This window comes from Odontomachus brunneus, unplaced genomic scaffold (assembly GCF_010583005.1).
Source record: "Odontomachus brunneus isolate Ranch 3 - 2012 unplaced genomic scaffold, Obru_v1 Obru_scaffold_013, whole genome shotgun sequence".
NCBI classification, from domain to species: Eukaryota; Metazoa; Arthropoda; class Insecta; order Hymenoptera; family Formicidae; genus Odontomachus; species Odontomachus brunneus.
The window spans coordinates 208,839-223,638 of NW_022639463.1; the positions used below are offsets into that span (position 1 = coordinate 208,839).

A 14,800-nucleotide genomic window follows, 5' to 3' on the forward strand; every position below is an offset into this window, starting at 1 on the left:
TGGGGGCCGTTTGAACATGCTTTTATTCTTACATCGTTGTATCATCTTGCGATCGAAAAGGGTTTGGCGAAGTTGTCTGCAAAAGAAAGCCAGTTTTGTGCCGCTACGCGCACTCAAAATTTTAAATACTACAAACTACAAATACATAAGACTATTATTGACACTTTGTACAAGGATATTTTTTTTTACAAGTTCATAGAAAATGTATTTCCAACGAAAGAGACCGACAAAAAGTTGAATGTACACCCTGTGCACTGTTCTCTGCAATAAATTAATTTAAATAGTTCCCTAGTGTATGAAGCTTAGATTAACGAAGGAGATGGTGCTTCGCAGAGTTGAAAAACATTTAGCTAAACAGTTATTTCATTTTCGATACAAAGCCGAGATCTCTAGGAATCATGAACTGCTTGATAGCATCTTCCGTTATCTTGCTCTTTGCTTCTTGATGCGCGGCCACGAGTCGTTGCAATATCTCGATCAATTCCTTCTTAAGTTCGCCCGTTAAAATCTCCCCACTAGTGTAGCCCTGCAAGTAAAACAAATTATAATTTACCGAATTAAAAAGAAATTTTGCTTCAGGTGAACAGATTGACAAGAGAGCTCGCCTTTCGGATCTCCTCCAGTCGCACATCGTCCTCCAGGAAGAATCGCAGCCACTGGTAGGAGATGTCGACCTCGCAGTTTCCACCTAGCTGCCGGTGCTCCTCCACGGTGGCCTGGCCACCGGAGAAAGCGTGCTTGTTGATCTTGTTCTTGATCTGCTTGGCGGTATCCGTGAGAAATATCGCGGTGTTGCTGTCGCTCGCCGACATCTTCGTCTTGGAGCCTTGCAGCGCCGGGAAGAAGCTGGAGTGCAGCAGAGCCGGCTTGGGGAAGCCGAGCTTGGGCGTCACGTCGCGGGTCATGCGAAAGTACGGATCCTGATCGATCGCGCACGGTATCAGGCAGTGCACCTTAGCGTCTTTGAAGATGAAGGGGAACGAGCTGGCGACCGCCGGCGCCGCCTGCGTCGGTGGGAAAGCGATCTTGCCGATCGGGTCGCTGTCGCCGAAGCCGAAGATGCCCTTCACCTGGTTGAACGTTATGCATCTCTGTATGCGAATCATATTCTGGTAGAAGGCCGAATTGTTGCCTATGTGCTCCAAATTGGAGAAGATGAAGGTCTTGTCGGGATTGAAGCCACATGCGATAATGTCTCTCGCGTTGCTATAGGCCAGCTTAATGGCATCCTCTATCTTGATGTTCTTCCATATAGCTTTCTCATCGTCCGTCAACTGTATTACCAGAGGCACGTCGAACACATCCTGCAACCATTTGCAGAACATGAACGGTATGAGATGGCCTAGATGCATCGCGTCGGAACTGGGTCCTCTACCTGTGTACAGGTAAAACGGCTTCCCTTGCTCGTAGAGATTCAGGATCGTGTGCATATCTCTGTGAGAAAAAAATATGCCCCTTCTTAGAAAGTGGTGCGGCTTTTTGCCGGTTGCCTTCTCGAATCTGGCCAACAATTCGTCGTCGATCTTGGAGCTGCCGAATCTTTCTGCAAAAGGAACAAGCATGTTATCTTCAAAAATCGCCAACTGGTCATCTAAATGGTCTTTTAGCTGAATCACCTTTGGAACAAAACAAGAGGCATATGTTAGGGAAAAGAGTGCAACGATGCAGCGCTAGTTGGATCCGAAAGAAACAAATTTATCATTTGCTTAGCGCCTTGTCAAGAGTATAGAGCCACAAAATCGTGACATTCTTCCTTTCTTTTCGGTAATTATTCTTTGCGAAATACACTCACTGATCAATTTGTCGTAGTCGATCCCAGAGTCATTTGTACTCGCAACTATCCACGGTGTCACGACATCCTCGTCTTCGGCGACGCCGTTTTCCACTTGAATCTGTCCATTTCCCGTCGTCATATTTCGTTCCTTAAGTACTTTTCTTTTTGTAAATTGCAAGCAAAAACGATTACACGCGACTCACGCAATCTGACTTGTACGCACCGTCACCAACTGTCAATCAAGCCTCGCGAGAGGTTATGTCGTCGCTTTCACTTATATGACGCGCACACAGTACACCGCCACGCTCAAGGGTCTCGTTAATCACCTTGATTACTGGGCTGCATTGTGTTATTGTAATGATCACTGGGCTACGTTCTACAACTCTACTCGACGGATAGAGTAGCATTTAATTGACCAATAAGAACAAAAATAACTAGAATTTCTTTATCATGATTGGTCAATTAAACATACTCTACCCACCGAGTAGAATTTTGGAACACAACCCTGCACTTTCGTATCCAGCTGCATATAGTAACACGGTAGTAGTCGGTATTGTAATTTCCTTTTTGAGATTTACTCACCCTATGATAAAACGCGTATATATACCATAATATGAAAGCACTCTGTCTAACCTATTCCGAAAAATCTTTGTTATACATATCTCAACTTTTGAGATTTTTTGTATCGTGACTCTCGTTATCAACGGCATTTGCAATTTCAATAATTACACACTGGACACATTGTGTTTAAGAATGAAATTTCTGTGAATAGAAACGATAACAAGAATATAGATGCTAATAAACTAATAATTTTAGCAAAGATACATTTATTGATAAATAAGGCAGGTACACATAAACAGTTTATAGCTCTTGATATATCACTTCCCAACGTAACTTTATCTCTCAACTGCTTCGAGAGGTATTACGCTGCAACCCAAGAGACCTTCACCAGTCCAAGGACGTGGAGTCAAGGACAAAACTGTGATATCTGACTTGCGTTTTATCTTTACATTGATTGCTCTGAATTTGCTGTTTTCTGCCAGCCTTTTAATGTCTGTTAAAGTCTTGAAGTTTCGGTAACGAATCGATCCGAATTCCAGTATAAGATCTCCCACTTGAAGTCCCTGAAAAAAAGGAACGACTTCATCTCAATGCCTAAAGTCGAATAAATTTAATGGGCCAAGTAAATAAAAGTCATGCTCTGAACCATATATATATTATATATGTAGATTATATATATAGATTATATATAGATTATATATATATATATATATATATATATATATATATATATATATATATATATATATGTTTTATCTATCTACAAATATATTATTTATATAAAAAGTGTTTTATATTATTTTTGTAATGACATATTTTGAATAAAAATTAGCAGTTTTAAAAAGGCTAGAGTTAGCCACACATGATTTGTGCCGAGTTAAACATCAATTAGAAAAACAAATGTACTGCGCAAATATAAATATATTGACAAGATCTCATAGCAAAAATATAGAAACATACTGCACTTTCTGCTGGTGAACCAGGTGAAACTAAATTCACTCTAAGAAAAGGCTCTGATGTTTCTGTCTCACAACTGTTTGTGTCATCAATTACATCAATTGCAGCCTGTTGTACATCGCTTGCCTTCATTAAAGTGTGAACTTTGTGTAGACCCTCCTCAATCTTTGTCATCAATGCCTTGTGATCATTTGTAAGACCTAAACATCAATCATCTTTTCATGTGAACTCGATCATCAATCGTATAATTTTTTTCTTCTAGTATGAAATTGAGAAGAGTGAATAATTTGGCGATGTTCAAACGCGATCATGAATTCTTTTTTTTAATGTAAGATGATATTCACGCACATATTACGTCGTGTCTCGCACGTCTCACTTGATAAACGTCGATATCCTGTCTAGGATATTGCTCAGAGTCCACCAATGGTTCGCTCATGTCGACATGATTCTGCAATTATTCAGTAGAATGACACTTCAATAGAAAGTATGACAGGTCGTAACAGTGATAACGTTAAAAGGCACACATACGCTGTCCAAGATCTCCTTTAGCGTTCGCAGTTCGGATTCGATCTTGTCTTTTTCTTTCATCAGCTCAAATACCGCGGCTTTAGCTTCTTGTAGCTCCATGTCGACCACCATGGTTGTTCCGACCATCCGCTGCGTCTGATATTTTGCGTCGCATGCGCGAGCGATCAGGTGCGTATTCGCGCCTTTTGGGGCCCACGGCAATACACTCGACACTTTGGATGCGTTCAGAAAACATATGTATAACCGTTGAATGATTATCAAAGTATTCTTTTAGATCTATGATATATCCACAAATGTTGGAGGAACGCGCTATTTTCGCGAATTTCTGGTTTCGGTCATGATACTTTACAACAAATGGTCTGTTCTTTTTAGCTGTATTGCTAAACTAGTGCAATAAGTTAAACACTTATACTTTTTCTAACTTATTACATTAGTTGAGCAGTGCAGCTAAAAAGAACAGAACAAAAATGACTGCTTCCGTTTTTTTAGCTATTATATACAAAATAATTTTTTTTTGAATTTCAATAAAAAATAACATTTTCAATGTTTACAATTTTTAACTGAAACATAACCTTCAAGTATTACGAAACTCGAATATTTATTACAAATGCATTTAACTTACCTGAATTAATGAAACTTATTTCTAAATAAATTATTTATTTATTTGTTCACGTTATTTTATGTGTTTCTTTTTTTTTACATTCTTTACATATTCCCGTATATTGGAAGTACTATACGTGCAGAGTACTAAATAAAGTAATTTCTTTCATACATATGTGAATATACATGACACTTATAGCTTTAAAAATAACGCTTTGAGATAGCGCGCCTCGTAAACCACCGTACGCTTGCCTTGTGGAACGACATTGTGTATATCTTGCACATCAAACGGCTGTTCTATTACAGTCATAATGTCTTTGCCATAAACTGAAATCCCCAAGAAATGAATGAATTGCCGTGATTATCGTTATAGATTGCAAATATTCTCACATACCTTCACAATGCTCTAAGAACTGGATGCACTCCTGCAATGTAGAGTCTTTCAAAACCACCAGTTGTTTGGCCAATTGTTCCAAAAGAGACAGAAAGCATCTCTTCGCGTAGAACCATGTATCGGTGCCGAGTTTTTTATTGTAAGGCTCTAAACTCTTCATAACCCTCGATATGCCGAACTCGTAGTTACCCTTGGAACAGTACAACGTGCCGATCACCAGATTCACGATACACAAGTGGAAAAGTTTCTTATCCTGGTCCTCGAACGACACCGCCTCTTCTTCCTTCTCGATCTTCTTCATCAACTCCTCGGCTTCCGCATTCTGCGAAGTCATGATATAACTGACGCACAAGTTGGCGAGAACTATGGCGCTTACGTCCAGGATCTGCAAATTAAATTTTTAATCTAGAGAACCCTGGCTTCTCGCCGCGGAGCTCTTTATCGATGTCATCATAAGCGAGGAAACCCAAAATTCCTGCGTAGCATGTCGAAATAGAGATATAAAATAACACTTGTACTCGATTAAGCACATTAAGCTCCAAAATACTTGAAGCACCTTCCTTTTGCTCTAACAAAGCCATCGCAAAATTAACGTGATAAAATAAGGAGAAAGTGTAGGTTAAAAAGGAAAATTGCACGTTACGTTAATTTTACAGTTATCTATTAGAACTAGAGGGAAGTGTATTTTATTGGTGTGCTTAATCGATTATAAATGTTTTTTATTTTTTATTTCGGCATCACTTGATAAGAATTTTGAGCATGCATTTTTTCCATGTTTCGGATGTCATAAATCAAGATGGCGAATAGTTGGGAACCTCGAACGCGTAATAAATAAACACGTGTTGTAACGCTATCGACGGTTACTGTGGAGATAAACGTTGTTTCTCTACTAACATTGTCGTATCTCTTCTTGACGATCGGCTCGTAGAAGCCTGTCGCCTCCTTGAATTTGTTCTCCTGCATAAAGAGAGTGTGCGCAACGTTCAACTTCCATACGTCGTGCTCGTTACAGAACTCGACGCTTTTTCTGAAGATCTTCTCCACCTGAATGTAATTTTCCAGATCCCAGTAAATTTTCGCTTGCGCCATCAGAACCGGCACATATCGGTCCAGAGCTTCCTCGTAGTCATTGACGGCCTTCTTGACGGCATTGTCGTCGTGATTTAGTCTCGCCTCTTGCACCTGCTTCGTCGCTTTGCGCAAAGTTTCCGTGTGCTTATTAGCGAGATCGTCGAACTTGCGATATGCCTCTTCCGGCGACGTTTGCTGCGTTATAAGCGCGTCCAAGAAATCGTACAAATACTGGAAATCAATAAAAAAGATTTTTTCAGTGAACTTGAAATCTCTCCTACGTATATTTCCAGTCACAAATATCATTGCAAGTAGGTTACGCCTCTTTCGTAAAGCTTTTGTAAACACTATTTTTCTATATCGCTTAAACGGACATATTCAAAATGAGGTAATGGTTATCACCTGCGCACAGAATGAAATTGGCTGGTGCCCCCTAATAAAGAATACCGAGAAGCGATATTAGTGTTTACGGCCCTGAGTGTTGTTACAAGCTTAACCTGTAGACCGATATTATCATCGATTACGATACTCGTCGTAACGCACGTCGTCAATTGTGCAAGCTGGACAATCGCCCCGTCTAGGATAAATGTTCAAAGCGACATGGCCGAATTGAACCAGATATTCCTCGGTGAGGTCACGTCCGTTCAGAATTACGGGGCTTTCATCAGAATACCGGGTTGTTCGCAGCACGGCTTGATACACCGGTCACAGGTATTTACGTCCGACATCAGGTCTATTCTTTTTAGCTGAACCATCTGAACTGATGCGATAAGTTAGAGTGAGACATTTTGTTTGTTCAGGCAGCTGAACAGACTTGTTAATATCGATATATCTCTGTTGTGATGTAGCGCGCTAATTTGTACGCGATTCCATCAGGTGAGCTCTACTCATGTCGACACAGTGGCAGAGATTTTGCAGAAGGGCGAACGGGTCTGGTGTAAGGTGATCTCTATGACTGAGGACGGCAAGATAGGCCTGTCCATGAAGCACGTGAATCAAGGAAACGGCGAGGACCTGGATCCCAATGGCGTGGAGTTGCAACGGGACATACAACGGAGGAAAAATCCAGGCATTGTTCAACGTAAGGTCATACAGTTGGAAGCGATACTGGATACCATCTGCACAAAGTGTGGCACCAAGGGACACTTATCCAGAGACTGTTTCGTGTCGCCTGATGGAAAGAAGTACGAACTAATCCCTGAGATTGAGGAGGAAAGCGTCCAGGAGCAGACTGACGAATGTAAGGAGAAGAGACCGGAGAAGAGACGCAAACTGAAGAAGCTGAAGAAGGAGAAGAAGTCAAAGAGGAGCAAGCGATCTGCAGACAACAGTGATACGGAAGAGAAGGAGATCAGTAAAAAGAGGAAGAAGAGCAAGTCTTCCAAGGAGCGCAAGAGGCATAGGAAGAAATGCAGCAGCAGCAGCAGCTCCAGCGATTCCTCCGCCAGTATATCCTCCAGCCACGATGTGAAGGCTCACAAACGAAAACACTCGGACGACCATAATAATACCCGTACGAAGAAATGCAAGCATTCTAAGTTTAAGCATTCAGATTGATTTCAATTCTCTCGATTGTTACACACGTTCGGACAGTTATTCAATAAACAAACGAAACTCACTGGTGTCAGGTACTTGTAAGTTAGATGTACATTCTCGGCCAGAACATCGGCGGCCAGGTCGTAGTACTGATACTTGCAGTACAGGAGCAACAGATTGGCAAAAGTTTCAGGCGGGAATGGATTTTGCTGCAGCAGGAACTGCAGCTTCTCGAATCCCTCGCTCGGCTTCGTGTCCATGTTTATCAGCGCCTGATTGTGCAGCGTGACAGCGTCGAGCTCTTCCTCCGAGCGCGGCGGCATGTCGGTCAGCGCCTCCTTCGCCGCATCGTAATTTTGCAATTGGTACTCTATAGCGGCCTTGAGATTGAACGCCTCCGTCAGCGCGGTTTCGTGCAGGGTTAACGTGTTACCGACGCTTCGAACTTCGATACCCTCGGTGGTCATCCCCACGCTTAGCTCCGGATGCTCTCGTATACCTTGCTCGATGATGTTCGCTGAAACACGACGAATTTAGGATGACGGAATGGACGCAACGCAGCGCTGCGAACCTCACCGATGTGTTTCAACGAGGCTGCGTATTCCTTCAATTTGAAATAGCACAGGGCAACGTTGTATGACAAGTGGGGCCTGAATCCTGCGATTTGCAAGGCGTTCGCGAACTTCTTGAGAGCCTGTTCGTATTGCTCCTCCTGGTAGACGCGATTCGATTTGTCATTTTGTTCAAACAGCATAAAGGAGGCTTACTTATTTGTACCTTGTACAGCAGACAGCCAAGATTGATTTCCGTGTCGACGTCATCGGCAGGACATTGGTCCACGAGATTCTTGGCCGCCACCATGTCCTCCTGCCCATACTTTATAGCTGCCTGCAACTTCTTTACTTTAAACTCCAAATTACTCTGATCAATGATGCTCGAACAGACTGCCCACGCCTCCTGATACATGCAAGCCTGATGTAACGATTGAGCATAGTAGAGCTTGTAGATGTTTTCCTCTGGGCACAGTTGAACCAATTTCTCGTAACATTGTGCCGCCGCCACGAAATCTTGCGTATAAAAGTAACAATGAGCCAGGAGCGATAAGCAAGGCCTAGACTGGAAGGACGCTTTGCTTACTTGACAACAATATCTGTATATATAAACTAGAGTTTTGCGTGCCTTATCTTGGAAGGGAAGAGCCAATTTACTTTTGAGAGAGAGAGAGAGAGAGAAATTCTTAGAAATTTCTAAATGTCTACGTTGTTCCAAGACTTACAATTGAAAATTGAAAGTGACTCTTTTTCTTCCAAGATATCACGTTATATTGACATACGTACATTGGGATAAGAATCTAAAAGATTTAACAAAATTTTTATAGTTTCTGTGTATCGCTGTTCTTTTATCTGTAACAAAATAATATTTTGTTAAGGCTAGCATCTTCCTATCTCGAGACTGCAATGTGCATCTTAAATCTGCTTTAGACCTATCATCACTTTAGTGATTTTTTTCGATTAAATTGGTAACGTTTAGCCTAACAAAAATCACACGTATAACGTGTGCATATAACGTTTATATGATATTTATACGTGACAACTGTACCATAGTGTATATCGTTTTTGTGTATTCTCCGTCTTTTATATACACGTTTTCAATAAATGTAGACATTGCGAAAATTACGATACGCTACGAAACTTCAATCGGACTATTCGTTCCGATCGCTGTACAGTTGCATCGAGCACCTCGAATGACATCTGTTTGATCGTATTGTTTTGACATTACGTAGGATACATCGCCATGGAAACGAAGAGAGTTTCAACATATGATTTCAACTTCGTTTTATCAAGCTATGAATTCTCATTACGATTCAGTTGCTCCTTCAACTGTACTCAAATAATTGATACATACATACATACATACATACACACATACATATATATATATATATATATAGGTATTTTATATACAATGACATATATGCAAATATATAATACAGTAGGTAGGTTTATTTACAATGAGAGAATATTTTTAATTCCACAATAATTTGTTCATTTCACACAATTTGTCCTTCTTAATTTGTTCCAAAGTAGTCTTTAAGTTGTCGATTTTGTCTATCATCATTTGCAATTTATTTTCTTGTGTCTTTAGCAAGCAAGTTAGTATGGAAAGATCCTTCTCAAGTATTGCATATCGTTCGTCTGTAAAAGTTGGCACATCCAGAGTTTTTACTTTTTCTGTGAGAACCCTTGTCATCTATAACAAAATATATAAGTTGTATTTTGATGAAAAACAAAATGTGTCAGATAAAAGTACCAATGTCTGAATACCAGCTAATAGATGTATATATTCTTTGTGTTTTATGTTAAAAGTTTAAATACATCTATTTAAAGAACAAGACGATAAAAATGTCGTGGATTAAGTATGTATTCTGACAATGACACTTCTACTTTAACGATTAATATAATTTATAAGGCATGCATACCTGTATCTCATTGGTAAGTTTAATACATTTGTTGAGTTCTTCAGCGCACAGCAATGGGAATCTCTCTCGAGCATCACATACTTCGAATACAGCATCTTCACACTGCTTCTCTAGATCATCTAAACAAATTAATGTAGATATACATATTATTCATTTCTAATTACAATACTAAGAAACATTGTGTAAACGACGAGGTACTTACCCATGTCAAAATATATTTCTCTACAGTCAAGCTTCTATCTCCACATAATGTTTGTGATACAGATTTTTTCCCAGCTTCTCACTGTACTAGCAACCAAACGCACACGAGTATTATTGAAAAAGAGCATATGACAATAAAACAACGATACCGTTATTAACGCCAAACAAATGTTTGAATTGGCTTTAGGCTGATATTACATGTGTCGTACGACAAGCTTTTTAGATACGTTCACTAGTTGACGAACAAAGAACCTAGAAATACTCTATTCGCCAACCAATAAGAGTGCTATTTCACGTGTCGTACGACAAGCTTTTCGGATACGTTTATTGGTTGGCGAATAGAATATTTCTAGGTTTTCTCGTCAACCAATGACGTATCTAAAAAACTTGTCGTACGACACGTGAAATATCAGCCTTATGCAGGATTCACACCGCGTCCGACGTCCGACATCCGATACCCAATAGGAGAACAGCTTTCTAATATAGAATTCAATTCTCCATTGGAAAGCTATTCTTTTATTGGATATCGGACATTGTACGTCGGACATCGGACGCGATGTGAATCCGCATTATGGCTCTCGCAGATCAGTGCGATGCGCGACGCGACACACGATATGCGACGAGCGATATCCAATGAGCGTATTGGTATTCCGAAAAAGCTGTACGCTCATTGGATATCGCGCATCGCATATCGCGTGTCGCGTCGCAAATCGCGCTGGCTGCGAGAGCCGTTATACGGTCATTGTGACTCGGTTTTAACCGATTGAAATCTAGTTATTTCTGCGCAAGATAAAACTTGATATAATTTTTATAGTCTTTTGGAATACATAAATCTATAGCAATATTCTGATTGGTTCTTCAGCTTAAACGTATTATGGTTACTGTTACGGCAATTTGTGTGCGAAAGCCTTTAAGATCGTTCTACATAAAGGTCATTCTATATTAGTTGCAAATCGATTGCAATTCTTGTTACGAAAGCCAATCAGAAGCGTCAATAGCAATTTGTATGTACTTGACCGGAAAAAAAACTCCGGTTGGAAAACTATTCTTTGGAAAACTAATCGTTTGAATTTCGTATGAAGAGTTTTGAAGTGCAATTGAAAAGATTTGTGAGTCATTCTATTATTTGTAATTAATTGTTCTTTTTTGACCATGTATTTAGCCGGAAATAATGACCGCAGGTAAATTAAACAAAGGTTCGGTATGGTATCTTTGTATTTCGTATGAAGAGTTTTGAAGTGCAATTGAAAAGATTTGTGAGTCATTCTATTATTTGTAATTAATTGTTCTTTTTTGACCATGTATTTAGCCGGAAATAATGACCGCAGGTAAATTAAACAAAGGTTCGGTATGGTATCTTTGTATTTCGTATGAAGAGTTATGAAGTATCATTAAAAAGGTTTGTGAGTCATCCAGATAATTTTAATTAAATATTAAAAAATCATATATTTGGCCGAAATATCAATCTCAAGCGCTGCTGTGGAAGTACCGTCAGGCACGATCGGTGTACTATCTAGTATTTCAATACTCATGGTTCATTTTCGGGTAATTATGTATAATAAGGCCTTTTTTGAATTTTGATATTTTTTGCAGATTTTTTTTGATATTTTTGATCTCTTTTGGTAAAAATATTTATTTTGACTCCAACATTGATAATCAATCGTGGGAGTCCGAAAAATATGCAAGTTATATATTGTTTTAACTTTTTTTTTATTTTTTTTTCACTTATCAAACGTTGCTGTTTTCCCACAATTTAAACAAGTTACTGATCTTTTAATCATATTATGTAACTGCAATATCGAACAACTAGCTGCGCCTCCCGCACCCCCCTCAAAAGTAACTAATCCATCGTCACATTAACCGTCAGTCATTGTTTATTAAAGTATTCAACTTTTTTTCTTAATAATTTTTTAATAATTCTTAATAATTTTTTAAAAACTTAAACAGTAAAACGTAATCAGTAAGCAAATTGACCAATCACAGTTATTGATTCTTCTTACGGTCCAACGACTGTGAGGGCCGTGGCACACAGAAAAACTTAAGCAGTAAGACGTAAGCAGTAAGCAAATTGACCAATCACAGTCGTTGATTCTTGGACCGTAAGAAGAATCAATGACTGTGATAAGTCAATTTGCTTACTGTTTACGTTTTACTGCTTAAGTTTTTCTATATGCCACCAGCAGACGATTATTTTTATAATAATCGACTACGATTGGCCAATTCTTATGGCTTCTGCACACAGGATGCGGTAATGCTTGCCGCGCGGCGGAAGTCCGCGCGACAGCCAATCAATATGCTACTTTCCGTAATAACCTTCTAGCTCTTACGGAAAAAGAACATATTGATTGGCTGTCGTGCGGATTTTCGCCGCGCGGCAAGCATTACCGCGTCCTGTCTGCAGGAGCCATAAGGCTTGTGTTCACGATGCTAGAAATCGACCCGAGATCTCGATCCGGAGAAACGTGTAACCAATAAAATTGTCGCCTTTCCGTAAAAGCTATAAATGGATTGGTTGCTTTTTTCTCAAATCATCGTGTGGACACAAGCCCTTATGGAGGATTCACACCGCGTCCGATGTCCGACGTACGACGTTCGATATCCAATAGGAGAACAGCTTTCCAATGGAGAATTGAATTCTCTAATAGAAAGCTGTTCTCTTATTGGACATATAAATAAAATACATTATCTCTTATTGGATATCGGACGTCGTACATCGGATATTGGATGTGAATCTGCATTACAAACCGCCACTGAATCGAGATGGTAGTATGATTCAGTCACAAGTCAGACGTGTCTTTATTTTCACATTTTATAAACCCAACGGCGAGTCAAAAGACTTTTCTATCCCTAAACAGACGTGAATAATGACGTAAGTAACTTTTATTTTCTAGCTTTACAGATTAACAGCACGTTGAAAGACTCGACCTTTAGTAAAAAAACTCAAGTAGTACATCTCAACGACATACATTTTTATACAAATTTATTTAGGTACGAATATATCACTCGACTGAACGGCTCAAATATTTCATTGTTATAACAATTGAATTCTCATTGATAAGTAAATTAAACTCGACAACTTAATTGATGCAATTTACTCGCGGAATTCGCTAATCAACTTCGCATTGGTACATAGAGTACAAGAAATTCAACATGGACGTATTCTCACGACTCTAGTCATAGGTTACAAACGTCCCGACATTTCATCGTTTGCCTCTGAACGCGGATGACGTAATTCGCCATCATGTTCTCATGTTTTTCCTGTAGTCATTAATAAAAATGCTATCCTTTTTCCGAAAGTTGTCAATCGGGGGAAAGATAAAGGATGGTATATTACCAGAGAGAATCATGGAAACGGCGGAGGACCTGTCAATTGCGAAGGATCAGAGCGCTCTGATATTAAAGACGGATATCGAATTGAAAGAATCGGTTTACGGCAAGTTGCGCACTATTTGTGTCTTGTATCGTTCCTCGACCTTTCGGATATTGTTTGATGTCGGGTGAAGACGGTGCGACATTGTGTACGACGATTTCTTTATACACCAGTCAAAACATTTTGCCTAGTCATTGACAGATATACAGACATTAATTAAATGGAATATCATTGAATCGTCCGTTAAACTTTTCAACGACTGCGTCTTTGCCGCTTTTCAGATCTCTTGAGGACTATCAAAGATCCGGAGAAACCACAAACCTTGGAACAATTGGACGTTGTGTATGAAGATTGTGTCAGTATTTGTCACAGTACACCAGGAGGAGTTTCTGTAATTCGTGTGGAATTCAATCCTACGGTGCCTCATTGCTCTTTGGCTACTCTTATTGGATTATGCATCCGCGTGAAATTGGAGCGTCAATTGGCAGCGTTGTTTAAATTAGATATATATATCAAGGAAGGTGCGCACTCCACCGAACAAGAAAGTATGTATGTTTCTTACCAGTGTCGGATATTGATCAGTTAAGATTTTCTTTCATCAAATAATTGGCAAATCAATAGTCAGATTAATCAATTGTCATACATGTAGTCACAAATAATTTCATTGTTTGATAAAATTAATCAGTATGTAATAAATTGCATTAAAATTTGTTTAATAATCTCATCAATCTATAAAATTATTTATGATTTTATGTATGATGATTGATTTGAATTTTGATTTGCTGGTTATTTTAGTCAAAGAAGATTTTAATCAATTAATGCCTACAGTAGTATCTCAAGTTCCTCTTGCAGAAGAAAATATATAGAATATATGTTCCTTAAACTGTGCGCATTATATTACAGTAAACAAACAGATTAATGACAAGGAACGTATAGCGGCTGCAATGGAAAACCCAAGTTTGCGGGAACTGGTGGAGAAATGTATATTAGAGGAAGATTATTAACGTCACATGATCGTGATATATATGCTGTTGGATATTTTATATATCAAACTAAACACTTACACTCTGTCAAATGACTATGTAAATAAATAATGTATTTTACTTATATGTACAGTTCAATGCAACTGGGCCCTCATCCTGAACTCTCTTCTATCAATAAAAATGACACTAAATGTGTTTGAGCCAATCAGCTTGTAAGTCCTCATTTAGAGATACTTTTATTGACAAAAGAGAGTTGAGAATATGGGTGTTTAGCAATTCCTCGCGTCTTCGACGTGAGTAAATATATATAAAGAGGAGACACAATATATGAGAGATGTATGTAAAG

The 14,800-nt window shown here is 39.1% G+C and overlaps 6 protein-coding genes across 6 annotated transcripts; 2 read left to right on the forward strand and 4 right to left on the reverse strand.

Annotated features, from left to right (window-relative positions):
- Window positions 1-5: 5 nt before the first annotated feature.
- On the reverse strand, window positions 6-1,942 carry LOC116841161 (tryptophan--tRNA ligase, cytoplasmic). The gene is made up of 3 exons (XM_032808775.1): window positions 1,793-1,942; window positions 606-1,543; window positions 6-526 (listed from the first exon to the last, which is right to left on the reverse strand). The coding sequence occupies exons 1-3, from the start codon at window positions 1,911-1,913 to the stop codon at window positions 359-361; spliced, it is 1,227 nt and encodes a 408-aa protein (XP_032664666.1). The 5' UTR covers window positions 1,914-1,942; the 3' UTR covers window positions 6-358.
- A 631-nt stretch (window positions 1,943-2,573) lies between these two features.
- On the reverse strand, window positions 2,574-3,989 carry LOC116841164 (26S proteasome non-ATPase regulatory subunit 9). Its single transcript, XM_032808779.1, has 4 exons — window positions 3,821-3,989; window positions 3,641-3,740; window positions 3,296-3,492; window positions 2,574-2,898 (listed from the first exon to the last, which is right to left on the reverse strand). The coding sequence occupies exons 1-4, from the start codon at window positions 3,944-3,946 to the stop codon at window positions 2,671-2,673; spliced, it is 651 nt and encodes a 216-aa protein (XP_032664670.1). The 5' UTR covers window positions 3,947-3,989; the 3' UTR covers window positions 2,574-2,670.
- Window positions 3,990-4,460: 471 nt separating this feature from the next.
- LOC116841158 (tetratricopeptide repeat protein 30A) lies at window positions 4,461-9,248 on the reverse strand. The gene is made up of 8 exons (XM_032808769.1): window positions 9,021-9,248; window positions 8,759-8,824; window positions 8,199-8,537; window positions 7,998-8,133; window positions 7,505-7,938; window positions 5,709-6,116; window positions 4,815-5,199; window positions 4,461-4,747 (listed from the first exon to the last, which is right to left on the reverse strand). Exons 1-8 carry the CDS (start codon window positions 9,084-9,086, stop codon window positions 4,614-4,616), a joined length of 1,968 nt encoding a protein of 655 aa, XP_032664660.1. The 5' UTR covers window positions 9,087-9,248; the 3' UTR covers window positions 4,461-4,613.
- LOC116841163 (nucleolar protein of 40 kDa-like) lies at window positions 6,353-7,516 on the forward strand. The gene is made up of 2 exons (XM_032808778.1): window positions 6,353-6,596; window positions 6,762-7,516. Exons 1-2 carry the CDS (start codon window positions 6,486-6,488, stop codon window positions 7,440-7,442), a joined length of 792 nt encoding a protein of 263 aa, XP_032664669.1. The 5' UTR covers window positions 6,353-6,485; the 3' UTR covers window positions 7,443-7,516.
- Window positions 9,249-9,404: 156 nt separating the features above from the next.
- Window positions 9,405-10,327, reverse strand: LOC116841166. The gene is made up of 3 exons (XM_032808784.1): window positions 10,103-10,327; window positions 9,901-10,019; window positions 9,405-9,671 (listed from the first exon to the last, which is right to left on the reverse strand). The coding sequence occupies exons 1-3, from the start codon at window positions 10,104-10,106 to the stop codon at window positions 9,447-9,449; spliced, it is 348 nt and encodes a 115-aa protein (XP_032664675.1). The 5' UTR covers window positions 10,107-10,327; the 3' UTR covers window positions 9,405-9,446.
- Window positions 10,328-13,182: 2,855 nt separating this feature from the next.
- Window positions 13,183-14,578, forward strand: LOC116840932 (MIP18 family protein galla-1). Its single transcript, XM_032808291.1, has 3 exons — window positions 13,183-13,534; window positions 13,753-14,016; window positions 14,375-14,578. Exons 1-3 carry the CDS (start codon window positions 13,378-13,380, stop codon window positions 14,473-14,475), a joined length of 522 nt encoding a protein of 173 aa, XP_032664182.1. The 5' UTR covers window positions 13,183-13,377; the 3' UTR covers window positions 14,476-14,578.
- Window positions 14,579-14,800: the final 222 nt, after the last annotated feature.